At 44.6% G+C, this 27,714-nt stretch overlaps 1 protein-coding gene across 12 annotated transcripts in view; it reads right to left on the bottom strand.

Moving 5' to 3' along the window:
* The window catches only part of MALRD1 (MAM and LDL receptor class A domain containing 1), a 450,491-nt gene that overhangs the window by 312,750 nt on the left and 110,027 nt on the right, over positions 1 to 27,714 (bottom strand). For all 12 annotated transcript variants that reach the window (XR_008310576.1, XM_053266536.1, XM_053266535.1 and 9 more), the window contains 9 exons: positions 25,165 to 25,372; positions 15,282 to 15,428; positions 12,321 to 12,430; positions 11,757 to 11,933; positions 8,015 to 8,129; positions 4,504 to 4,650; positions 3,948 to 4,100; positions 3,681 to 3,786; positions 48 to 415 (listed from right to left, as the gene is read on the bottom strand). Coding sequence is in view for 11 of the 12 variants with exons in the window: in XM_053266536.1 (XP_053122511.1) it covers positions 48 to 415; positions 3,681 to 3,786; positions 3,948 to 4,100; positions 4,504 to 4,650; positions 8,015 to 8,129; positions 11,757 to 11,933; positions 12,321 to 12,430; positions 15,282 to 15,428; positions 25,165 to 25,372 (1,531 nt within the window). In the remaining variant the exon portion in view is untranslated. The remainder of the gene's footprint in view (positions 1 to 47; positions 416 to 3,680; positions 3,787 to 3,947; positions 4,101 to 4,503; positions 4,651 to 8,014; positions 8,130 to 11,756; positions 11,934 to 12,320; positions 12,431 to 15,281; positions 15,429 to 25,164; positions 25,373 to 27,714) is intronic.

Here is a 27,714-nt window from a genome sequence, read left to right as displayed (position 1 = left end):
AATTGACCCATTAATACAGTTTAAGGGGAAATGTTTACAGGTCTTACCGCAGTTGCCCTCATCAGATCCATCTCCACAGTCATCAACAAGATCACACAATAACAACCTGTCAATGCAAGCCTTTGAGTCTCGGCACCAGAAACGACCAGGGCCTTCACAATTTAATGTTGGAGGTGGCAATGCACAATTCTCAAATGTTATATCATCAATTGCTGCGACACCATCATAAAATCCAAGGCTGACTTTATCTAGTGATAATTGGAAGGGCTGTGGGACGCGTCCAAGCTGAATGAAAGCCTTTAACCACTGATCTCCTTGATTGTAGTATATCCTCCAGAGAACTGTAGGATATTTTACTCCATCAACAAGCAATTGCATTTGTGCAGCTCCAACTGACAGACCATAGTTGTAATACCTGGGACAAGAGCATAAAAATTAGAGACTCACATCATCAGAATTAAAACGTACTGAACATGTGAAGCTGCCTTATATTGAATCAGACACTTGGTCCATCTGGACTGGGACTGTGTATAGGGATGTCCAAACTGGCTAGAGTTCAAGATGGTTTGAGGTCTCGCCCACTGCTCACCCTCAAGCCAAACCAGACTCGGTTTGGCTTGAACTCAAACTGAACACCACCACCCCCGGCCGGTCCAGGAGTTCTAATGGGGAAAAATATATTTTTAAAGAAACTCACTGCCTTCAGGAGGCGCTGCCACAGCTGTGGGAAGGGGCTTATTTTCACGGGAGGTGGCCATTTTGGAGGCCGCCATGCATGCACACTGGCTATCTGTGTGGCCCGGTCATGACGGCCAAAGACAGCTGAAAATGGTCCAAACCGGGTCAAATTGAGACTGGCGGGAGTCCAGCCCCCCACAGCCGCGACAGTGCCCCCCCCGGAGGTGGTAAGTTTATTTTAAAAAACCATTTTTCTGTTAGAACCCTCGGATCGGCTCAAATTCGAGCCAAACTGGGGAGGAGGGTCTGTTCGGGGGTGGGGCCAAAACTGAACACGTCTGGTTCTGTTCGAATCCGGTTTGGACTCGAACCAAACCACACATATCGGTTCCATGCACACCCCTAACAGTGTATTCTAAGTCACAATGGCAATCTACAGCATTTTTTCTCAAAAAGTTCCACGGTTTTTGGACTGAATACGGCCAAGATTTTACCCTTTGAGGCAACATAATGCACAGCTTTGAACATAATGCCTGTGTTCAGACTCAATTATGGGTCCTCCTACTGGCTGGAGTCCAAAACATATTTTGTGGCTGTGTACATTCACTAACATAAACAAACAAACAAACAAACAAACAAATAAACAAATAAATATCAGGATGTATTTATGCACAAGACTGTAACATCTGAATTGCAGTCCATATCTTTTTTATTTGCCTATTCTCCCAAATTACTTGGATGCAACAAGGGGCTATTGCAATTTTATAAAGATAAAATGTGAAGGAACATGTAACTGTGGTGCATCAGTTTTGCCCATGATCAAAATATTCGAAGTCAGGAAGTACATTTACTTTTCAGGTTATGGTGGAAATAGTAGTGACACTGGCTATTTTTTTCTCTTCATTGCAGTATATGGCTCAGTTCATTTGCACAACTCAGCGACACCATTTACTCTGAAGTATTTTTCTTTCCTGCGTACCTATGGATGGCTTCACAAAACCACCAGTAAGAAACACTTAGGTAAAATGGTAGGAACTGGGAGCACACACTTCCAATGGGTGTGGTATCTGAACCTGCCCAAGTCCAGTTCCCATTCTGGCCTACCAAGTATCATTTGGCTTTTGCCTGAGATCTCTACCCACTTGTCACCCAGAGCTGAAGTTGAGTAGAGGATCTGGGGTGAACATCAGACACAACTCAGTAACCAGACCTGTGTGGGTTCAGATGTCACTCCTGCCGAGAGCGCATGCTTCCAGTTCCTGAAATTTTACCTAAATGTTCCCTACTTACTAGCTTAAGAATATAGGAGGAGCAAGTACCACACTCACAAACAGGACTGAGGAAATGGAAATGGTGCAGTAGCTGTTTATTAAAGAATAGATATCAACGGGTTTCGAGTTAAGACTCTTCTTTAGGGAAAGTGGTTTACAAAGCTGAATATACAGCTTGCAAGCGGGTTAGTAAAGTGGATTCTTTACTCAAAACATGTCGGGATCTGCTCTTTAATAAAGAGCTACTGCACCATTCCTGTTTCCTTCTCCCTACTTATTGGCTTGCCAGCAGTCATGTGAAGCTGCCCTGTTTCACTTGAGTCACCAAACTGTTAACTAGATTGTGTAGTTTGATCATAGGAGAAAGAGCTGGTGGGAAGATGGCCCTGCCTTACAATGAGGAACTTGGCTTTGGGGTCATCTTGGGTGCTATTCCAGTGTATAAACATGCTTACATACATAAAACCAAATCCATTATTTGTATAATTCCGTTATACTATTAAAATAGTTTAACCAGCTGTGTTCATATCCAGCAGCTATTTACAGTGAATGTGATCAAATGCATTGGCTTATCTACTCTTAAACAGGCTTCAGTTCTTCTGTTGTTTAAACATTCTTTGCATTTTAGATTCTTCTGAAAAGGTGTCAGAGGTTCACCAAGATGAAATAGCTAAGATGGATCAGAGATCTGGTAAGCAAGTTAGAGCAGGATCAAGACTGGGAAAACCACCAGCAGGGGCTTGTATAAGGGGAAGGGCAAATAGAAAAAGAAACCACGGCTGCATTCCTGAACGCATTGAACAAATCTCATTGAACTTAGAAGGGATTAAGAAACATGCTGATGATTCTGTAGTAAGAAACAAAACAGGTGTGTTCAGGGGTACACAACACAGAAAGACAGGGACTGTTATGATCCTTTCGCAAAGACTCCTAAGAGATTGGGGCCAATGAGAACAGAGAAGCAAATTAGTTCTAGGTGTGTTTAATGGAAACCAGTGAGATAGACTGGGCAGTAATTCCTAACAAAAGGCCATAATAAAACTGTAACCCACAAGGTGATATCCTTCATGTATATATGAAAATATCAAACCCCAGAAAAGCAGATTCAGATAAGCAAGTGCACTTCAAGTGACAGTGGGAATGCAACAAGAACCCTCACGCAACATCACCAGTTCCCCTGCACACACATGCTGTCGCACAAGAGTTCAGGGTTCTAGAGTTCTGCCCATTCTCTGGAAGCACTCTAAGACTGGAAACATGTAGCTGAGCGTACAGGGGGACTTGGGGAGTTGCACGAGGGATCCTGGTGTGTCCCATGCAGTTCCTCAAAATATGGATGTAAGCCACAGAATTCAACTGGTGACTTACTGCTCCAACACATAAAAGTGTTTTGGTCTGTGTGAAATTAACCACTATACTACAGCAATGTCACCAGAAGGTGTTACATCAATGTACCATATCTACAATATTGGAAGCTGTCACAATGGCACCTATGCAGAGATTCAGGGTCACGATCTAATAAATAGTCATCAATCGCAGCTGTGTTGTTGTCCAAAGACATGAGCTTTTTCCTTAGGTAGTGAATATATCCAACTCTATTTCCAAAGAGGGTGCAAAATTGGTCCACAGTGCAAAATGAAGCACATACTATGACAATCGCTAACTTCAGCTTCAATCCAGAGGCAGTCATGTGTGCTTGTAAACAAAAAAAAAATCAAACTTCATTCATACCAGAAGGTCATTGTGCAGCCTGATCCTGCCTGGCGGAATTTTGGGCTTTGTAGCTGTGCAATCTGTAAAATATTGCTGCTGTTTCTCCAAATGAACATAAAATGACCTGTTAAAAGAAAGAAAAAAAGAAAAGTGTCTTTCAAGGTACCCGGCCAGGAAAAATGGACATGTGTTATTGGTCCCTCTGCGGTTCAAAAGTGTTCTAATGGGGAAAAAAGTCATTCCTATTCATATATTGCTTGTATCAATTACTCATTCAGCTCTTACCTTCAGATTGGTTATATGTGTGATCTCGTGGGGGAGCTTGCTTCTGGAAAGCAGGGAGTAGACCACTTCTAGAGCTCCTTATCCAGTCAAACGCATCTGCACCAGCTGCTTCCCACCAGCCACAGCTGTCTGTTTCAAAGTCACATTTTGCAGCTAAAATGTCAATAGAGATATTTCTATAGCATTATTTTAACACACAGCAAACCAATCTGCCTAATATCATATCCATCAGTCAGGATGAATAAATGGGCCAGTTGAAACTAGAGTGAGGGAGTAGTTCTAAGGACACTGTGCTGAATTCTCCTTTATAAAAAGTTAGGCTCTGAATACTACTCTCTGGAAAGTCATTTTCTATTTTAGTTTTAATCTAAATAGCTATAACACTATAGGAAAAAGTCAATAGGGACTCTGAATGAAAGCGCTTCACCTTTTGAGTGGTTTGGTCTTAATTAAGTGATTCTCCTAATGAAATAACTAAAACCAAGCCATAAGGCTATTGACGTGTACATTTAAAGATCCTTAAGCATGAATTACAAGTCAATGTGTTTTCACTTACGGCACATGGCTTCATCACTGCCATCTGGGCAATCAGGTGTGAAATCACAAAACTTGTCCGATGAAACACAGTTTCCATCTTCACATGGCAATGATCCAGGTGGGCAATAAAGAAACGAAGAACCAGAGGCTTCCAACTTTGCCTCCCCTTCAACAAACAATATTTCTTTCACAATTCAGTAGATAAAACCCGTTATCATATATACAACAGAAATTTATCATATCTCTAAAGAAAGAAAAAATGTATTGGACATTCTTCCCCCATTTTCCATATCACCCAGATCCAGTGATAGCAATTGCCATGTGGAAACAGGTTCCCATCCATGGGACTGCTTGCAGTAGGGAATGCCAGAGGCCGCTTAACGATAGTGATGTGCCCAGACCGGTCCAGAGGCCATTCTACAGGCCTCCGGTCCGGTCCGGAAATGGGCAGTTCAGGGTGGAGGGGTCCCCTTAAGGGCGGGGGAGGGTTTGCTTACCCTTCCCGCCGCTTCCCCCCCTCCGGTGCCTGTATTTCCTTGAGTAATCGGGGTGGCAGGATACCACCCCTTCCCTGCCACCCCTTCTCCCGGCGCTCTGCTGCAGCAATTCCTTGAGTAATTCCTTGAGTAACTGAGGTATCCTGCCGCCCCTTCCCCCGCTTGGCGGGCAGTGTAAAAGGCTTTAAGAAGCCTTTTGTGTGTACACGCGTGCGCACGTATTTTCTTGAGTAAACGGAGCGGCAGGATACCTCCCTGCCGCCCCTTCTTCCACTATGCTGCAAAAGGCTTTTAGAAGCCGGGCAGGTATCCTGATGCAGGTATCCTGCCGCCCCAATTACTCAAGGAATTGCTTCAGCAGAGCGCCAGGAGAAGGGGCGGCAGGACGATTACTCAAGGAAATACGGGCGCCGGAGGGGGGAAAGCGGCGGGAGGATAAGTAAACCCTCCCCCGCCCTTAAGGGGACCCCCCACCCCAGTGCCGGACCGCAGCTCCGTGGTTCCATGCACACCCCTACTTAACGAGAAGAGATCCTGCATTCAAGTGAAAGGTAAAACACAAGCAAGCCAGATGTAGAGAGCCTCCCCCCCCCGCCCCCTGAGGCAAGCTTGGGCTTTAAAAACACCTGTTACTGTGTTCCCCAACTCAGGAAACAACTCATGTTTTGGAATTCAATTCAAAGCCTATTTCAGATAAATACATAGGAAGCTGCTTTCTATCTAGTCGTCGGGTTCAGCATTGCCTGCTCTGACTGGCAGCAGCTCTCCAGGCAAAGGTCTTCCGGCAAGGGTCTTTTCCAGCCTATCCTGGGGCTTTTACACACAGCAGGCTTTACCCCGAGTTTACTGGGAGGCTTTACTGCGAACTCAAAGTTGTCCCCCAAAAACCAACACAAATAGTGGATTTTTTTAACCCGGATATAAATCAGGCTACACTCGCTGTGAAAAAAAATCGGGCTACACGCGCTGTGAAAAACCCAAATTGTGTGTGAACTGCTCCCTGATAACTTTCAGGGACTTCGGGGTAAATCTGGTTGATATGTGACCACACTCCCTCCATCCCGGGGGAGACGCGAGTTAAAGGGCTTTAAAAGCCCCGTGCAAAAAACTTCCCAGAGATGCCAGGGACTGAACCTGGGGCCTTCTGCATGCAAAGCAAATGCAAAGCATCCCCATCTCCCTGTCTCCATCCCTCTCTGATGCCTTGCATCCTGCGAGGCTGTTTGCAAGATTCAAGGAGTGCTGGAAATATTACTATCATCTGTCAGCAGCACTAGAAAACGACATTCCCCAGTGCTCGTTGAGTCTGGCATGCAGCCCAAGAAGCCTGCCAAATATTAGCAACCAAGAGACCAGAGAGGTCTTCTCCCCTTCCTCTACTGCCAGAGCAGCAGCAGCAACAACAACAAAGGAAGTACTGGGCGGGGGGTGGCGGCTTAGAGATGGGGGATTTGTGGGAGGCACGTGTGAAAAGTAGGCTTAAATTCCTCTCCAGTCTAGATTTTAATTTGAGCCAGAGAAGTACTTCCGAGGTTCAGGGGCAGAGGGAGGCCAGCGGTGGCCCAGGTTCTGCCACCGCTGTGGCCCCCTAGCCCTGCCCCCTGCACCTGATGTCAGACGCAGGGAGCACTTAGCCACAAAACCCGGTGTCTGACGTCAGAGGTGGGGTGTGGTTTAGCTCTCAAATGGAGCCGTGTGGGAGTTAAACCAGCCAGTGCGGCATTTGCAGCTCAGCCAGAGTGACTCTCCTTGCCTTTTAAAGGCAGCACTGGCTGATTTAGCTCAAAAACCTTGCTGTGCAGCCCCGTTTGGGAACTACATCATGCCCCCTGTGTCTGATGTCAGGACATGGCGGGGGGGAGGCGTGTGTGTGTCTGTGGCGCCAGGCACAGATGGCTGCCATGTATATGCGGAAGCCATGTGTGTGCTGGCATCATGCAGGGGCATCTGGGAGACACCCTGCTGGTGTGGGGGCATAGCTGGGGGGAGCATCGGGATTACAAAAATTGTGGTGAACATAGGAACATAGGAAACTGCCATATACTGAGTCAGACCATTGGTCTATCTAGCTCAGTATTGTCTTCACAGACTGGCAGCGGCTTCTCCAAGGTTGCAGGCAGGAATCTCTCTCAGCCCTATCTTGGAGATGCCAGGGAGGGAACTTGAAACCTTCTGCTCTTCCCAGAGCAGGCTTTATCCCCTGAGGGGAATATCTTGCAGTGCTCACACATCAAGTCTCCCATTCAGATGCAACCAGGGCAGACCCTGCTTAGCTAAGGGGACAAGTCATGCGTGCTACAACAAGGCCAGCTCTCCTCTCCGTGAAGGAGGAGCAGCAGGAGGAGGAGCATGTATGGACCTGATCCCCTCCATGTTAATGGGGTTGTGTAAGCCCTTTGTTTCAAAGGGATGTACTTATGATTCAGACACCAAATCATGTTTTGGGTACATCCCTAGTTTTTGTAGGAGCTTCGGAGGCAGCTCCAAGTCTCATGCATTGCAGAAATCCTTATTTTATTTATTTATTTCATTTAAAATACTTATATTTTAAGTGCAATACTGTTTGCAATGGCTCACAAAAAAATCCTGCTCTATCTAGCAACCGCTCTCCTTTCTCTTCAACTCAGAAATTAAATCAGAAGGAATTGACTTTCAGTTCAGTGTTGATCGCCCCATGCAGAATCCGTAACAGTCACTAGATTCAGTACCACAGGCCAGTTCTGTGTAAAATGTTTCCTAGAATAATGCGATCCCTGCACTGTGTTTTATAAACTTTAGTTCTCAGTTGCAGAAATTCTAAGGTTGCATCCTCAGAAAACAAGAGAACCCATCCAACAATATAGACAAATAACCAAAAAATATTCAGACATATCAAAATCAAATGAAAAACCAAAATGTCAGACCCGCAAATCTTCATAATAGAGTGACAGTTGCAGATAACATACCATGCTTGAGTGATATATCTTGGTGAAGAAAGGAGAGAAAAGTCAGTTCAGCTGAACAAACTGCCCAAAAATATTGTTTTGCCCTTACCGTCTTCAGAGATACTTGAGAGTGCTGTATAATTAGTCTCACATGCCTTTGTAAGACTGATGTCATCCACAGCAACAAAACCCTTTGTTGACTGAATCGTGGCTTGTATAATGATCTGTGGTGCCAATGAAATATTATATATTAACACATATACCTGAACTCATCTGTACTTTATACTTTTAAGTGCACTAATACCATTTGCAGTTGTGGAGCCATCTGGATATCACTAGATACTATCTGGAATAACTTTTCATGCAGAGGATGGAGTTCCTCCCCTTCCCTTTGTAACCCTTTGTGCCTCACTAAAAGATGTTCCTCAAAGTTAGGGGACTCTAGGGACATTTTTGAAAGACACAGGCAGCTGCAGAGGGATTGGGAGACTGGCCAAAACCACGCCTCCCCCATTGCACATGTGATGTTTGTCTGGATGTTGGCCACTATTCCAAGTGAGGTATGACCACCACTGAATAGAGTGAATTTTTTTTGTTATGGTTGCTTTGTTATGGATGTTTTGTTGTTATGGTTTCGTTATTATGATTAGGCAGATTGGAGGCAGAGCTACCAGTGTTCAAGGGTGTCCCTTGAACAAAGGCCCATCCGCCCCTAGGGGCCCATCTGCTCCCACCTTCCCCCACTCCCCTCCAGCCTGTCCATTTCCTCTTCTTTCCCTCTTCTCCTCCTCTGCCCATGCAACACTTAGAAGCAATTTTGTGCAGGATGAGGAGGCCGAGAGGGAAAGAGACTGCTCATACCCAGTCTGCTGCCTTCTCGTTCCCTCTTCTGCTCCTGTCCACACAATGCTGGGAAGAACATTGCATGGGCAGAGAGGAGGAAGAGTAGGAAAGCGGAGGAGGCAAGCAGGGCAAAGAGAGATGGCAGTGGATGGAGAGGCAGGCAGGCGGGCAATGGAGGTGGCAGAAGGCGAGTGGCCCTACAGGCGAGGGTGAGTAAGGGGCACATGCTCTACATTCACCACCAGTGGGGCCCTGTGTTGGGGGGAACACAGGCCTCCCCCACACTATGCCAGTGTCCGTGCCAGATACATATTACCTTCAGCAAGGGAAGATCACTCACAGATAAAGAAATAAGGCATGGTGAGAGGCTTTACTCTGTTTCCCTATCTCTGAACTCAAGAGAAGTTCTTGAATCCTCAAGAAGAAAACAAGGGAAACACCGTCAGAGGACACATAGCATGAAGTCTCAAAGGGGATCCATTCCACAAAGTACAAACACCCAACATAGAAAGGGTCTCAAAGGAAGCAAAGGGAGTTGCTGTGGAATTCTTGTGTTCTTAGAGTCCCTTCAGACCCCTCCCTTGCTTCTACACACACATATTGCAGCTGCAAGATGGGTAGAAATACAAAATGCTCCACAGAAGTAAACAGATAAGGGGACCACCATGAGGTGAGGGAGAACCAAAGCATAATATCTGAGACTCAGTAGTGTCCCAGGATCAAGTTAGATGCCTTTCTTAGATAAGCTACTGTGGCTGTTTGCAGATCAGTTAAATTCACATGAATTCATTTTTGTTCTCTCTGCTGAAGCCAAGAAGGCATTTTCACATGAGATATAATATACAGTGTGATATTTTTGTGTAAACACATAATGGCTGCCAACTAACAGATAAAGCCATATTTTATTGCTGGGGTCACTGGAGGGCTACACATTGTGCTACTGAGAAACAGTTCTTTGCTTAAGGGCCGCATAAATGTGAAATATGCCTGGAAGACAATGCTTAAAAACAGAAGCCTCTTGTGTACTGTAAATATTTATGGTGTCCTAAACGACAATAACAGAAGCCCAGTTAGACTGTACAGGCTTACCTCACTGTCCACAGACTCACCATCCACAGTTTCGCATATCCGTGGCTGGGTAATGGACACCCAACCATGACATATGTGGGGGCGAGGGCGATGACCAAGAAGGGGTTACATAGGAACATAGGAAGCTGCCATATACTGAGTCAGACCATTGGTTTATCTAGCTCAGTATTGTCTTCACAGACTGGCAGCAGCTTCTCCAAGGTTGCAGACAGGAATCTCTCTCAGCCCTATCTTGGAGATGCCAGAGAGGGAACTTGGAACCTAGATGCTCTTCCCAGAGCGGCTCCATCCCCTGAGGGGAATATCTTACAGTGCTCACACTTCTAGTCTCCCATTCATATGCAACCAGGGCAGACTCTGCTTAGCTAAGGGGACAAATCCAGAGGCGTAACTAGGGAAAACGGCGCCTGGGGCAAGCATTGAAATGGCGCCCCCCCCCGCGCCCCCAACATACTACATTATACTTAGGTTTTTCCTCACAAGCGCCTGCCGCCAAGCCAGGCCACTGACTGGCCGCCAGACGCCAGCAAAGCAATGGGGGGGGCGCGGGTGGCACGGAAGGGACCGCTCTTGGGGGAGGGGGTGCCGACGTGCTCCCTTGACTGCTGCAGCGCTGCTGCACTGAGCAGGAAACATTTGTATTAACAAAAAAATTTTAAAAAATTAAAAAATTTTTTTTTGTCATGGCGGCGCCCCCCATGTGACCAAAAAAGATGGCGCCCGGGGCACGTGCCCCCCCTGCCCCCCCTATAGTTACGCCTCTGGACAAATCATGTTTGCTACCACAAGACCAGCTCTCCTTTCCAGACCAGAAGAATAGCCCTCCTGGATCAGGCCCAAGGCCCATCCAGTACAGCATCCTGCCCCACACAGTGGCCCACTGTGTGGGTTAATTCTATGTATTTGTAGGTGGGGGGAAATCAACAAAGAGATCCATATGACATTTTAATAATTTGATTAGGTAAACAATATCACCCGTAAATAGGAATGACATTATTGCTAATGATGGGAAACTTATCAAGTTACCACATCTATACGGCACAGGACAGAAGGTTTGAGTAACACCTAGACAGCAACAGAAAAGCTTGCAGAGTATGACATACAGAAAGGTCTGCAGTTCTACTTGCTTCTCATATGATGTTCAGCTGCCTGTTCCACAACTCAGAAGATTAGAGGTAAAACCACACCAAGTCCTAAAGGGCTGCATATATATCTTATGCACTAGAGTGCCATGATCTCACTGTTTTCCAAGATACTGGTTATCACTTAAGCCCCTTCCAGATAGTAAAAACTGCATGAGCTGAAGAGCTTGCCCACAAGTTGGAAGTGAAAGCTAACAGCTTCACATCTTCTTTCCTAGCATTAACTCATGGGCTAGTCACAAACTAATCAGGGACCTTGTACAATTTCACAGTGCCATCTGCTGGTCATTTGCAGCAATCTCTGATGAAAATCAGGTCTTTTGAGATTACTTTAAAAGTACTTTAATTTTCTTCACTTGTCATGCAGCACAGTCCCTGCTTGCCATGTGACCAAAAAAGAGGGCACAGGCCTGTGGGAGGCTCTGAAGGCTCTGTGAGCTCTCGCTTCCAACTTGTGCTCTACAGCTCATGCAGCTTTTTTGCATTCTGGAAGGACCCTTAGTAAGTATTAGGGATGCTGCTGGGTTTTATAATTGGGGGAAAAATAGAAATCCACTCCCCTCCCTCAGTTAATAAATAGTCTGAATCAGATACTCTGGCTAACTACAATTCCCAGAGATTTTTGCATTGGGAACTTCCTGTTGTTAAGGCTTTGGGGCTTTATGAAGTCTCAAGAAGCAGCCATCCCCTTCGCTCCCTTCCCCATAGCAGCTGCTGGAAGACATGTTTGGAGGGAAAGAAAAGGGGATCTGAACCTCAGTCTTCTAAGATGCTTACCTGAAAAGGTCCTGTGACTTTTCCAGTTGTGTTTGTTATAAGAATATTTGCCTTTGTCCACTGCATCGTATTCTTGGAAAGTTTCTGTTTATATAAGTTTCGCAAATCTCCATCAACAGGAGCTTTAATAAAGACATTCAGCTGGGAATCCTGAGACAACTGATACCAAAATCTCATCTGTTGGAAGATATAAAAATAATAATAATGGCCACACTCAACATTTCAGCAATGTCACTCAACATACACACTTGGTATAATACTTGAAAACAATATAACATCACACACACACACACACACTCACTCACTCACACACATTCATGGAGATTAAACTGAAGTCTTAAAAGCTAAATGGAACTTCAGTGTTCAGATGCCATATACTTCTGAATATCAGGTGCTGAACATAAATATCTAACATTAACATGTTCTTCCTGTGAACTTCCCCAGAGGCATCATGCAGGTCACCATTGAACTGGGCTAGAAATATGGTGTGGTATGATCCAGCTGGTACAACGGAGAGTATATAACTACTTATGCAAAGGAAGGCTATGAATGTCAGGATGTTACCTGACAAAATACAACATCACTAGACAGTTTTGTAAAGACTGGACTGCTGAAGTGAGAAACGACCAGCTTGGTCTTTGCCTCTGGTGAGCCAGCCACATAAACAAATGTTCCTGAAAATTAAAAATAAGGGAGATGTTAGAAACAAATACGGTAGTGTACAAATTATTTTTAAAATAGTAATTGAAATTGTGGGACATCATTGCATGTGAGTAATCTGATATGTATGAATCCTTTACTAAGTCCTTTACTGTTAACAAAAACTGTAAAAACTGAACTTGGAATGGCTGGTGTCACGGGCAATATCCAAAAGTGCCTATAGCAGCAATACACACATCAATTTGCCTGAGCACTAGCTGTGTAGCTGGAAACTAATTTCAGCTCTTCTTAAGAACCACTCGAAATAAAGTGCTACAGAAACCTGCAAAACATGTTTGATCAAAGTTCATGATGGGACCAAAAAAAAAAAAAAGTGGTCTACTGTGGTCAGCAGTTCTGTATTGGTGTGACTCTGGCTGAAAAGGTATGGTCTGTTCTCAGTTATAGTGAAGAATCTGTTATGTACTTTGTTCAGCTTCCATCATCAACCTGTCAGCATAGACTCGCAATTTTACAGCATGTTAAGCAGTACTGCAAATCACGGGAACCAATGCCATAAGCTGCATTTTTCTCAAGAGGCCCCCAGGCTTGTTTGTGCTAGTGGGGAAGAAAGATTAATTAAAGATCTAATCTGGAGACTGTCAAGCTATCTGCCTTTGGATTTGAACCACAGCAGATATGCTCTAGGTAGGACAGGATAACATCTCTGAGAATTTTGAGAGCAGAGCATTTTAGATGCTGTTGGTGTTGCCTTCGTGAAAATACTGGCAAGCTTTCATAGAGCTCTAAGCCTGGCTTATTAATAGTACATGAGCTGGACAATATTATAGAAATCCAGAGAACAGAAGGTGCATTTAAGTCCAATGGATTTCAGGGCACTTAGGATTGATTGCAGTTGCTCCATGTGGTCCAGATTGCTGGCCGCTAGTGAGTAAGAACTAGCCTTAACAGTAACACTAACCAGCTTATGGTTTCTTATGGAAAAGCACCCAATGATAGCAGTTTTGAAAATGGTGTAAATGACAGCAAATCTCTGAAAAGACAGATAGGAACACTGATAGGAACATATGAAACTGCCATATTCCGCGTCAGACCATCGGTCCATCTAGTTCAGAATTGTCTACACAGACTGGCAGAGGCTTCTCCAAGATTGCAGCAGGCAGGAATCTCTCTTAGACCTATCTTGGAGATGCCAGGGAGAGAACTTGAAACCTTCTACCATGTAGGCATGTGGGTGCTCTTCCCAGAGCAGCTCCATCCCCTAAGGGGATTATCTTACAATGTTCATGCATGTAGTCTCCCATTCATACACAACCAGGGTGGACCCTGCTTAGCAAAGGGGACAAGTCATGCTTGCTACCACAAGACCAGCTCTCCTGAGTAAGGGGCTATAGCTCAGTGACCAAGCACATGCTTTGTATGTGGAAGATCGCAGTTTCAATCCCTGGCATCTTCAAATAGGCCTGGAAATATCCCTACCAAAAACCCTAGAGAGTTTCTACCAGTAAGTGTAGACCAGGATTCCCAACGTTGGGTACCCAGATGTTATTGGACTTCAGCTCCCATAATCCCCCACCCCAGTGGCCTTTGGTTGGGGATTATGGGAGTTGAAGTTCAATAACATCTGGGGACCCAACGCTGAGAATCCCTGGTATAGACCATACTTAGCTATATGCACCAATGGTCTGACTCAATGTAAGACATCTCCATATGTTCACATGAAGCAGTGAAGAAGCTAGAAGAGTCTCAACCCATTTAAAGTACAGGACAACAAAAGTTGTCCTTCAACTGCACAAGAACATGGTGGTGCAGTTTTCATTCTTTCAAATGGGCTTCCACAGGAGCATTTTCAGAGAGCTTGCACTAGGGATGTACATGAGCTGGTTCGGTGCCTCCTTTGGGAAGTGCCCAGCCAAACCGGTTCAGTGGGGCAGGCAGCGGTTCCCTTAAGGAGCTGGTAAGCAGGTCCTTACCTGCTCTGCTGCTGCTCTGCCACTTTTCTGGGCGTGGCACTCACCCTAGCAATGACCGTGCAGGGCTGTGGCACTCTTCCCTACAGCCTGCACAGTGTGCATTCAGGCTGCAGGAAACAGCACCGCAACCCCAAATGGCTGTTGCCAGGGTGAGTGAGTGCCCAGAAAAGCGGTGAGGCAGCAGCAGAGCAAGTAAGGACCTACTTACCAGCTCCTTGAGGGAACCACTCCCTACCCTGCCATTCATGCACATCCCAAGCTTGCACCAAAATTCAGTTTAAATCCAATCATTACAGCTTACCTGGGTTCTGGATCAGGCTACAAGTTTGTAATGAATTTTGATACTTATACTGAACTAATTGCATCCTACGCTCATTTGTCCAAGTTGAACACAGAAATCAGAACAGGTTCAGAATCCACGTCATCGGATGCAGGAAACATCCTCAGTTCACAGATGATACAGATGATACATACAGAGATGGGTATAGAGAGAAGATGAGGAAAGGCTGGAGAAAAATGTTATTACCAAGTGAGGCCAGTGGGCCTTCTGGCCTTATCTGGCAACAACATCCACCCACTTCATATGTGTGTGTGAATTCTGTCTGACCAGGCAGCATATCATGTGTCTGATGAAGTGACTGCTAGACCATAAAAGCTTCTACCATAATAAAACACTTCAGTCTTTTAGATGCCACAAGACTCTGTTGTTTTTGGTACAATCAACTCACACAAACATGCCCAGATGTATGCGAGTGTGCCAACATGTGGTCTGATATTTGAGGAGTAGGATTCTCCATAGTCAGAGAGTAATTTAGAGACTGTAAGAGTGTGTATTTTAAAGAAAAGTTACAAATGCACTTGAAAACAAGGGAAAACACTATACATGACTCACCTTTCCCACTGTTAGTTGTGTGATCTCGGGTAGGAAGGCCAGAATCACTAGAATCTTGTCCTTTCATTCTGTTCCATGGTATATCCTTAGTGCTTAGTGTCTTCCAGTCACAAAGGTCATATTCAAAGTCACACAGGGTGTAATTTGCTGTTGAGAACAGAACAAAAGTAGTCAAAGAAAAAAAATCTCTCTCTCTCTCACACACACACACCACATTCTCAAACATTTTGTGTATGAAAATTGGGATACACTTTTAATGGTTCTTCATACCAAGGATTACTGCCCAAGCCCCCACCCACAACTGCTGCTGAAGACTAGATTCTATCCACTATATACTGCACACAGGGCAGTGCCTTGGTACTGTGCACCTGTTTACAGGAAGGTGCACTAGAGACAAGATGCTTCTACCTACCCACTTGGAGATTTAATTTCTAGAGGCTCTAAGGAGGGAGCTGAATCCTAAAGAGTGACAACTCTGGCAACTCATGTGAAAACAATTGTATAAGAAACCCCCCAGAGCAGTGGGGGCAGGCGGGCAAGGACAGTGATTTATCAGTGACAGATTCCAGAAAATAGGGGCTCTCCCTGGTAAATAGGAACAGTTGGAGCCCATCTAAACCTATTCAGACATTATGTTGTATGCACATGTATGGATGTGCAAACATTCATTTAAAAAGTGGGCCTGGGTACAGACCTCTCAAATGCAGGTACAGATAGGACGTGTAGTGCTGTCCATGCACTGAAGGTAATATGTGAATAACTACTACCAGTATTTTTATACTGCTCTTCAACCAAAGTTCTCAAAGCGGTTTACATAGAAAAACAAATAATACATAAATAAGATGGTCCCCTGTCTTCAAAGGGCTCATAATCTAAAAAGAAAGATAAGGCAGATACCAGCAACAGCCACTGGAGGGATGCTGCGCTGGGGTTGGATAGGGCCAGTTGCTCTCCCTCTGCTAAATATAAGAGAATCGCCACTTTAAAAGGTGCCTCTTTGCTCAGTTAGCAGGGGTTAACTGCTAACTAACTGCATAACTATAAATGCATAATGATCTATATGAATGTATGCTGTACACAGATTGTACGTGCATTGAACAATATGTGGGAATAGGGCTCATCACAGACACACACACACACACACACACACTAATCTGGCTACTCGCTGCTTGGATAGGTGGCGTGGCGTGGCCTGTTTGCCCCAGCCCCCTTCCGAAGGAGCACAAGGCAAGGGGTATGAGTCTATTGGCTCACTGGGCTGAGGAGGGCGGAGCCTCTGCCGAGCAGCTGCTTGACAGTGTCCTTCTTCTTCAGTCCATTCTTTGCAGGTGCCCTCCCTCCCTTCCCTAGGTACAGTTTGGGCTTGCTGGTTGCCTTTCGGGTGGGGGGAGGAACATTTTGGGCACTCATCTGATTGGCATGTGGTGCATGTCCTTTTTCGCCCACCCCTTACTGTACCTCTTAGTTAGTTAGTTGTTGTTTACAATTATTGGTCACAATTGGGAGGTACAGTGTGGAGGGGATTAAGATCATAGGTATGGTGAGCACTTTCAGGTACGTGATTGGCGATAGAAGGACCTGGTCAATCCTTAGAGTCTTGGCAGCTCAGGGAACTCTGATCTGGCCCACTCTACTCCATCAAGCAATACCTCCTTGAAAGGCTTTGTGGCTTCGCGGGGCGGGGGGGGGGCGGTGCCCCTGTGGGCAGAGACCTGACCTTAGGTTGGCTGAGATGGGCAGCTTTTGCCTTTGGGCAATGGGCTTCCTTGAGTCAATGTGCGTCACCCATGGGAAATTAGGTGAGGCTTGCACTGAAGGTGGCAAGCTACTAGGGATGTGCACAAAACGGTTTGGAGGCCCTTTTATGGACCTCCAAACTGGTTCAAAAGTCTGGCGATTCAGCTGGTTCGAAGGTGGGGGGGGATAGCTTTAAGGACTGGGGAAGGTGCTCTTCCCCCTCCCCCCGCCATGTTCCCCCCGCAGGCGCTGTGCTTTAAAACAGTCCTACAGGGCAGCAGCGTACCTCCTTGCCGTCCTGGTGCATGGTGGACCGGATCTGCCTGGTGTGCCTGCACGCAACATGCGCACAGGCACTTTCAGGTACTTCTGCTCCACCATGCACTGGGGCAGCAAGGAGGTACGCTGACGCCCCATGGGACCATTTTAAAGCACAGCACCGGCGGGGGAAATGCAGTGGGCAGTGGGGGTAAGAATACCCTCCCCGATCCTTAAAACTATCTCTCCCACCTTCAAACCAGCAGTCGTTGGTTCCGTGCACATCCCTACAAGCTACCACACTGTAGGGGTGGTGAGCAAATCCCTATTCCATTCAAGTTATTCCTTCAAGTTATTCAATAAAAATTGTGGCCCTTTTCACCATACCTTCTGTCTCGTGTCTTCTTGGGGGTGTGGGTGCAACCACTAGATTATGAACTAAATCAATCTGTCTCTTAATAAAAAAAAGGATTTGTGTTTTATATTCAAATTCAAAATATTTCCTTTGAACTAAACTAATATCCTAAAAACCACCTATTCCCAGCTAGGGCACACAATTCTAGTAGGGAAGTCTTTATTCATTTCCAAGATCTTAAGTTGAAAAGTAATATCTGAGGGCAGGCCTCCTAACCAATAATTCATTTGATATGTATATACAAATACCTTTCTGACTGCTGCAAATGCTCACTGTTAAAGCAAAGTTGATACAAAAAAGCCATTTACATTTAAGCCTATCTGAAGAATAGGGGATTAGTCCAAGGTTGCTCATACAACAGTGCCTATCTCTCTTCCAGTTCACTAGTTGAGGCTTGACAGTGTCCTGGATTCCTGCCAAACACAAGGCTCAAATCTTGAACTCCTCACAGCAGAAAGAAATGCTTAAGTCTGAGCTTGCTGGGAAGATATACCTAACAGTTCGAATGTGGGAGCTGGCTTGATGTTTCCTAATACTGAGGGAGCTGCACACTACACATGTTTAATGGCCTCTCATTTCTTCTCATATCTCAGGCAAATACAGGGCAGATTAAATGACAAGAGTATTATGTAGAACCCTATCCTTGCATAAACCTCTGGCATATTATTTGGCTCCTACATGATCAGCTTCAGTAATTCCACAGCTGAAATCCGCATCACACACTGTAGAAATGATAGCAAACACAGTCCCGTTTGTTATGTAATGCAGACTTATCATACTTTAAATTTCATCACTGGAAACAGCTTCTGCTCTTTCAGAAGTGTCCCATGGTTTTCTTCTTCTTTTAAAAAAAGCCTTTCTCGACCTCTGTAATGCTTGGAGAGCTAAAAAAAACCCCTAGGAATAATGCTCAAGATGCAGAATAGCTTCAAGGCATGCAGGGTTTAATGATTTGGTTTTTTCCTTCCATACCACAGTATAATATCCTTCCTTCTAGAACCTCCCTTGCCATTCCAGTCCAGTCCTGGGGTGGAGTAGAGATTGATCAACACAGGACATTCTAAAATACTGGCCTGGATCAAGGCATGGATTACTCCAGGGGTCCTCAAAGTTGGTTCCCAAAATGTTTCCCCCACTAACTGGGCAAAGAGGTACCTTTTACTGTGGTGATCCTCTTTATTTAGCAGGGGGAGAATAACTGGCCCTATCCACCCCCAGCACAGTACCTCCAGTAACTGTTGCTGGTGTCTATCTTGTAATTTTTAGAATGTGAGCCCTTTGGGGACAGGGAGCCATTTTATTTGTTTGTTATTTCTCTGTGTAAACTGCCCTGAGCCATTTTTGGAAGGGCGGTATAGAAATTGAATTAATAATAATAATAATAATAATAATAATAATAATAATAATAATAATGTTGGACTACAATTCCCATCATCCCCAGCGACAATGGCCTTTGGTTGCAGAGGATGAGAGCTGTAGTCCAGCAGCAAATAGGAACCTAATTCTGAGAACCCCTCAAGCAGTTAGAAAGAGCAGACCCACCTCACTTGAATGGTTTGTCTTTTCACTTGAATGGTTTCTCTGTTTGAGAATGGTTGAGAAATTGTTTGATTTCTCTGCAATCTGTTTTCCTTCCCTCATTACCCTGACAGCTCACTCAGTCCCCTACCTCAGCCCTCTGTGGGCCAAACTAGACAGAAAGATTAAACACATCTCCATTTTTCTCAGATTTGTTCTTCAAATTAGCACCTATGGGTGGGGATGATGCAGACTGGGACTGTGGCGCAGTTGGATGGGTTGAACCCTGTGCACCCTGTAGTCTGCTGGTTGTCCTTGTGCCATTTCCCCATTGAACACCACACCATGATGTGGCTATTTGCCTCTAAAGGAGCCATTTTCTGCAATGGCACCTTCAGGCCAGTCTCCTGGCTCAGTAAATTTCAAAGGCAAAAGGATGAAGGGGCAAAGGGTTAAATTCCCCTCTGCTGGTAAAGGTAAGGTGTGCCATCAAGTTGATTTCGACTCTTGGCACCCACAGAGCCCTGTGGCTTTTCTTTCTTTTTGGTAGAATACAGGAGGGGTTTACCATTGCCTCCTCCCATGCAGTATGAGATGGTGCCTTCCAACATCTTCCTATATTGCTGCTGCCTGATATGGTACCAGCGGGGATTCGAACCAGCAACCTTCTGCTTGTTAGTTAAGCACTTCCCCGCTGCACCATTAGATGGATTCCACCCCCCACCAAGGTCTGCTGGTGCCTTGGTTTAAATCCAGTTCAACCCCACCCCGCATACCCAGTTCTAAAGAGGCAAATCCCCTGAGAGACAATGGGCTGGATGTAACAGTACTTGGTCCACCCAAGTATCCCAGCACAATAAGGACATATACAATAAGGTACTCCTCCCACCCAATGTATTGGGGTCCCCATAATCAGATGGGGTGACTTCTCCGCACATGCTCTACAGAATATGTATGTCCTTATTTTATATGCTGGGGGCCAGCAGACAATGTATCACCCATTCCAAATCAACCTAAAGACACGTTTACATCACTTCTTGTTTAACCCTTAAATATGTATAACGATGAGTTGGTTCAATCACCTGTAAGGACTTACCAAATAGGTTTGAGAGGAATTGGAAATGGCAGGGAGCATGCTTCTATCAGGCATGATATCTGAACCCACCCAAGTCTGGTTCCTGATGTTGGTTACCCACTTTCATTTTAGATTTTACTGACTTTAAGCTGACTTCTGCAACCAGGATTCAAAGTCAGCTTTGGGAGGGGGGCAGGGATCAGTACAAGCTAAGACAGAAGTGTGTGCCTGGCATTGGGAACCAGATTTAAGTGAGTTCAGAGATCACACCCAATGGAAGCATGCACTCCTCACAATCTCCGTATTTTCTCATACCTGCTTGGCAAGTAATTACAGGCAATGTGTGAACCAGCCCTATGTAAACCAGGAACTTTGTGGTTGGCAAACACCTCTCTCTTGCCATGACATCATATCCTCAGTTGTACTGACACCATATCCTCAATGCATATTAATGTGCACTGCCTCATATAAAACATCTGACATCTGCTCATAAGATCTTGCCATCCTTGGTCTCCAGTGATAAGTGCTTCTAGGTCATCCTTCAGCTTTTGACATTTTTTCTGTGCAAGGTCTACTGCACTCTGCTTTGCTACTGTTTTGTGGTTTTAAAAAATATTACTATTCCCAGTATCCTTATAGGGCTTTCCCATGAATCATACATAATGATACCCCTGGATGCCTAGGTTGAGTGGGGAAAAACAGAACCTTGCTTCTGACTGACACCATATCCTCTTCTTCTTCTGTGAAGAAGCAATATATTGTGAGTGGAGGAGATTCTATTATTTAGCTTTGAAGTATAGCTTTTTATGGAACGTTATAATCAATAATCAAAAATTAAGTGGCATAATGGCATTTACATGCATTACTTATTTTGCAGATCTATGTTACACAGATGGTGGAGCATATGCTTGGTTGTTGGAGGCTTTCCCCTCCATGAAAGCTCCTACCAGCAGGACTTAAGAACCATGTTATATCCAGGGAAATAATTGCATGAGATGCAAACTGAAGAAGCTTAGTACAAATCTGAAACTTAAAACAATATTGTATTATCATTTGAGAAATCGATTTTTTTTCAGAGAAAGAAAAATAAATTAATATACAAGCTCTTCCATTTCTATAAGGGCACAAAAATGATTTCTCCCATTATTTGTATTTATCAGATGCTTCTACTCGCAAGGGATCTAGCCTGTGGAAGCATAGCCCAAAGGATGACCTCTGTTCAGAATCTATACTGAAAGAGAAGAAAGGCAGAAATAGGTTGAAAGGCTTCAACCCAGCAATATGTTCTTTACCTCTAAATTCCCAGATACACTGGATGTTGGCACATTTCATAACTGTTCCTTTCTTTCTCTTGTACATCTTTTCCCCTTGCCTGCTGTATGACACACCTGAAGTCCTGCCCTTTACAAAAGGTAAAGGGCACTGTATAACAGGTGCAGGAGAAGAACAGGATAAAAGAGTCTGAAGCTGTCTCATCTCCTACTGGATCAAAATTAAAAGCTACAAAGTGGATATTCAGGGTAACAGATCATCTTTCTTCCATAATAAATGGGAGGAGGATTTCTGCTTATTCCCTCTTTCATCTGCACACACACGGGTGGCTAGAACATAAGGGGTATACTCATGAGTCAAATGGGCCATAACCCAAAATTTGGCTTTAAAAAAGCCGGTTTCCCAACCCCGATGTGTTTCCTCCAATCTCAGTAAAGAGCTGGGTAGGACAGTGCTGTCTGACACAGCTCCACTTCCCAAGACTTTCACTTCCTCCCACTCCTACTTTGCTCTAGGTAAGTGCTGGTCTTGTAGGTTAGTGCTGGTCTTGCTGTAGGCAAGAGCTGGTCTTGTGGTACCAAGCATGACTTGTCCCCTTTGCTAAGAAGGATTTGCCCTGGTTGCATATGAATGAGAGATTTGTGAGCACTGTAAGATATTCTCCTTAGGGGATGGGGCTGCTCTGGGAAGAACATCTGCATGCTTGCATGAAGAAGGTTCCAAGTTCCTTTCCTGGCATCTCCAAGATAGGGCTGAGAGAGGTTCCTGCCTGCAACCTTGCAGAAGCCTCTGTCAGTCTGTGTAGACAATACTGAGCTAGATGGACCGATGGTTTGACTCAGTTTATGGAAACTTCCTACGTTCCTTGCACATCAACGCATATCAGGAGCATACACAGCTCCTGAACTAATTATGATTGTGTGAACTGCCTTATTATTTTTCATGTAAACCACTTTGAGAACTTTGTTGAAATGTATATAATATTCATAGTAGTATTTCTCTTTATTATAAGGATGCATTGTGTTACAAGGAAATCTGGTGAACAACAGGAAAGAATGGGTATATAATTTGATAACAAATTGTTTCTTCTATGTTAATTCAGCATGAAACATGGCTAGTTCAGCACCAAGAACACTTGAATCACACTCTTTTGAAGGAAAGGTAGCAAGGACAGCTGTCCAACCATAGCTAGAAAAATGTATATCAATTGCTTGAAAGGATTTTTATTAGGTACTCCTATTTTTAAAAATAGCCACAAATCTAAAATTTTATTTAAGACATTTTTATGTGTAGTGTGAAGAAGACTTTTATGGGACAGATGGGGAGATAGGAGATAGACTGTGTTGATTAGGCTTTTGAGATGAAGAACACATAAGCTGTCAGAAAGATTTATTTGGGAAACAGGTGTCAATGTGCTAAGGGCAAATTTCTGTTAGGACACAGTAAGCAAGTTTCTACAGTCTACTTAAGAAGAGCAACCAAGAGCATCTTTTGACTTTTCCTATCACAGGGCAATTTAACACTGACAAATTATATCCTGATGAATCCATGGCCTAGCCAGAGGAATCTTTAAAAAGAATGCACACGAGAGGTGTAACATTTTTGCATGAATTTTTCTATTGCTTTGACACAGTTTACTTTGATAATTCACTGAAGCAAAATTCTGTGGCAAATCTGAAGGTTCTTTCTCAGGTGAAACATCTGTAGAATTTACAAAGCCAAAACAATTTCAGTGACCAGTGAAATCTCTCAAGGGGTTTCTGTACATCAATAACAGCTAAGTTGTAACTACTTATTTTTTCACAAACATTTCATAAACATTAGTGGTTCTGAAACATTCCTCAGCATTTCAGCAATATTTTATCATTCTTTCCCAAAGTGATCATTATTTATTTACCTTTTATCCATTTGTTATTTGGAGTTGCAATTTAAATTAACACTGTGGGTTCATCCCTTGAGACTGTACATGCAGCTTTTCTTTATCTGTGGTCTTCTTAAATATGTAGGAGCTTCTGCCCTCTAGTTAGAGCAGGGGTGGGGAACCTTGGCCCTCCAGCTGTTTTTGAACTACAACTCCTACCATCCCTAGCCACAATAATTGTGGCTGGGGATAATGGGAGTTGTAGTTCAAAAACAGCTGGAGGGCCAAGGTTCCCCACCCCTGATTTAGAGACTCAAGGCCAGGGTTAGTGCCTTGGATTTTTTGATCCAACATTTTGGGGTATCTTAATTATTTATTCAGAGAGACCTTAAAGGCCAAGTTGAAGACAGATAATCCTGGAGAGAATCTGTCTATGTGGTCGCTAAGAGTTGACACCAACTTGACAGCACTTAATCAAAACAATCAATAATTATTTATGCAATGTTTCACTTGGATGGTTATGGGATAGAATGTATACTATATATACACCTGAATCCTAGGTTTTTTCCAAGCTGATGTAGGAAATCAAGAAGTTGTCTTAAGTTCAGAGTCCTCTTCCTTCCAGGTAAATGCGGTATTACTTGTATTTAGCCTGTTTTGGGGGGTGGGGGTGGGGGTGGTGGTCATTTAAATTCAGAGTAATCTTCTATTCTGGTAAATATGGTATGCAGAGGCGCTCTTACCCCTGGACTTCAGGGCTGAAGTCCAGGGTCTGCACACCCCCGGGGGCCCCCAAATTGTGCTTAGTCCGTCCTGGTTGTTGTGGTTTGTGCCCTCAAGAACCTATGTGTTAAAAATGATGCTTAACTTGCAGGGGGTGGGGCGGGCCTCCAAAGGCCTTTAGGTCCAGCCTCCAAAATTATCTAGGTGCACCTCTGATGGCAAGTTAGGCTTCTCTTCCAAAGTTTTGGTAATACTGGGCACCTGACAGGCTAAAGCCTTATTATCCCAAAAGATCAAAGGCAATATTAGGGATTGCCCCTAGACAGGCACCTGTAAGAGCAGTGAAACTGAGTCATTCAACATGTTCTTTTACACTGTTTCTTCTATTCAAATATCAGATCAAAGATTCTACTAGAAACAAGAAAATGTCCAAATGAGCTAATATTATATTTTATTAACACCAACAATGATTATGTATGGAAGCTTTTGCCAAATGTTTTGTAAATGTGGTGAGGCTAAGAGTAGAGAGGAAAGAATTACTGTTTGAAACTTTTGCCAGTTCTTGTACATTTGTTCTTTCTGTTGGTCTTTGACCAGAATAAATTGGAACTGAATAATTCATTTACACTATACTCACTACACTCACCTGCCCTCCAGTTATATAATCACATTGCCAACTGTCTATGATCAACAGTGGCTACATAAAATTGTTCAACACATAATCCCCGATGAAATGGGTGCACCCATGTGACTAATCCAGGAAGGAGGAAATAGCAGTAGGCATCAGGAAAAGAATGAACAAGGCTGAAAAAGTGAGAATGTTCACGCAATCGGCGGGGGCTGATCTATCCTACTGCAATTGCTAGTATCTACTCAAACATCAAAATAGGATAATATTTGGTGCAGCTACGTAAGTTGAGTATCTTCTGCATCTCTAAATTGTTCCTATCTGTACATCAAATGTCTCTTCATACCAATAATCTATCTGGTCCAATATCATCTTAGAACAACTGAGGTAACTTACCACAAGCTGCTGGATTTTCATCACTTCCATCCAAACAGTCTAAATGGTAATCACAGACCAAGTTGTTGTCAATGTGTTGGCCACTAGCACAGGCAAATTCTTCAGGAGAATGAATGCTGGGCAATTCTGATATTGCCTTATCCACAAAATGGTAGTTGTCCAGACAAACAGAGCTTGTCTTGCTTTCAACTGCTCCTTCCAACAGAAGCTAGGAGAATTGTTAGTATTTTATGTTTACAGATAGAAGTATAAAGACTGACGTATAAATTCAATGAATGCCTTTGTTCAGTGTCTTCATCCATGGTCACTTCCCATTTGCTATGAGTAAGGCCTGTTATATGCAGGATGTGAGCACATATAAGCCCCATACTTGTGTGTTTCACATATATCCTGTCACATGTAAATGCACATACCATGTGAGTTGGCCCATTTATATTTTAATAAGGGGAGCTATTAAAATGCCCCATCCATTTTAACTGATGGACTCTAATGGATTCCTCAGGGCTCTGGGAGATTTTCCATCTGGTATGGCAGGTGGTCCTGTCGAAGCTTTAGTTGCTCTCTGGAATGGAGAGATAGCTTGGGCAGTTGACATGATTACTCCCTAGTGCTCTCTCCCATGAAGCAGAGCTTCACCTTGGTATACACCTGAGCTGTGGGTGATGAAATGAGCTGAGAGACGGCTGGAACATAAGTGGAGGAAAATTCAGGATGAGTCTGAACAAACACAGGTTAGGGCTCATTATCAAGCCTATTCCATGGCTGTGATGGACTAGAAGACATGTTCGCCCCCATCTGCCATTGGATCCTCTCAATATCGCCCAGCAGGGCTTTTCTGGGTGGTCTGAGGCCTCTAGTAATCTTGCCCTGGGCAAGATGTGTTAGAACCCTTAGTTGCACACTGTGACACATTTGCACAGCACTTTAAGGGTAAAGTCGCTTGCATTCACCATGAGTTAGACTCTAAGGTTGATGCAGTGTCATTGAGAGAGGTGCCCAGAGTAGCAGCTGGTCCAGTTTTGCTGGAAGAGCTTCAATTATTGGTGCCTGAGGATGTGGATAAGGTGTTCAGTCAGGTTTGGGTGACCATGTGCATGCTTGACCCTTGCTCTTCATGGCTTTTTAAATCTAGTAGGGAGGGAATTTTTATCTGGGTCTTGCCGGTTCTAAATGTCTCATTGAGAGAGGGAGTGGTCCCAGCTCTGCTGAAGGAAGGTATTATTCGACCACTCCTAAAGAAACCTAGTCTGGACCCAGAGCATGTAAACAACTATAGGCCTGTGGCCAATATTCCCTTCCTGGGCAAGGTGCTTAACTGTGTAGCGGCTGACTAGCTCCAGAAACTCTTCGAGGAAACAGATTATCTAGATCAATTTTAATTAGGCTTCAAGTCTGGCTTTGGAACAGAAACGCCTTTGGTTGCCCTGTGGGATGACCTGTGAGAGAGAGACACGGGAGAGTGCAACCCTGTTAATTCTGGCTTTTGATACCATTGACCATGGTATCCTTTTGGATAGGCTAGCCTAGTTGGGTGTGGGAGGCACTGCTTGGAGGCCTGTTTCCAAAAAGTACTGCTGGGGGTGGGGGTACTGCTCAACCCCTTGGCAGTTGTGCTCTGGGATTCTGCAGAGTTCAATTCTTTCCACTATGCTGTTTAACATCTATATGAAACTGCTGGGAAAGGTCATCTGGAGACTTGGCCTAAAGTGTCATCAGTATGCAGTGACACTCAGTTGTAGCTCAATTTTTCATCAGATGCATGGGGGCATGCACGGAACCAGTTTGGGTAGTTCAGTTCTGTGTCCGCCCAAACTGGGCCCAGTCCAGTTCAACCATGGAAATGGGCTGAACCAGTTCAGGGGACATACTTGTAAAGGGGAATCTGGTGAGGATCCCCCTTTACAAGTAAAGGGGCTTGGATCTTAAGCCTGGGTGTGGTGAGAGGGAGGGCAGCGAGAGGGGAAAACTTCTTACCCTCAGCGGGTGAGCTTGGCTTGGTAAAGCAGGGAGGGCCATGCCAGGAGGACAAGCAGCAGCACCAGTAACTGTGCCAGCCGAGGGTGAGTGGTTTCCCCCTTCCACCGTCCCCCCATTCATCCCAAACCAGGTCACCCGAACTGGGCCCGGTTCAATTTCAGGTGAACCGGTTCAGGATTAATTATTTATGCATACCCCTAAGATGCAGGTGAGGTTGTATCTGACCTGAATCAGTGCCTGGATGCAGTGATGGACTGGATGAGGGTGAACAAGATGAGACTCAATCCAGACAAGACAAAAGTACTGTTGGTCAGTGGTTCCTCTGCTTGGGTGAACGATGATCAGCCTGTTCTAGATGTGGTTGCACTCCCCCTGAAGGTCCAGGCTTACAGTCTGGGGGTGCTCGTTGATCCTGCATTGTCACTAGAGCAGGGCTTCTCAACCTGTGGGTCCCCAGATGTAATTAGACTTCAACTCCCATAATTCCCAACCAAAGGCCACTGGGGCTGGGGATTATGGGAGCTGAAGTCCAATAACATCTGGGGACCCACACGTTGAGAAGCCCTGCACTAG

The sequence above is a fragment of the Hemicordylus capensis genome, chromosome 6 (assembly GCF_027244095.1).
Source record: "Hemicordylus capensis ecotype Gifberg chromosome 6, rHemCap1.1.pri, whole genome shotgun sequence".
In the NCBI taxonomy this organism is placed as follows: domain Eukaryota; kingdom Metazoa; phylum Chordata; class Lepidosauria; order Squamata; family Cordylidae; genus Hemicordylus; species Hemicordylus capensis.
The sequence above is the reverse complement of the archived record's forward strand: the minus strand, read 5'-3'. Positions and strand labels throughout refer to the sequence as shown.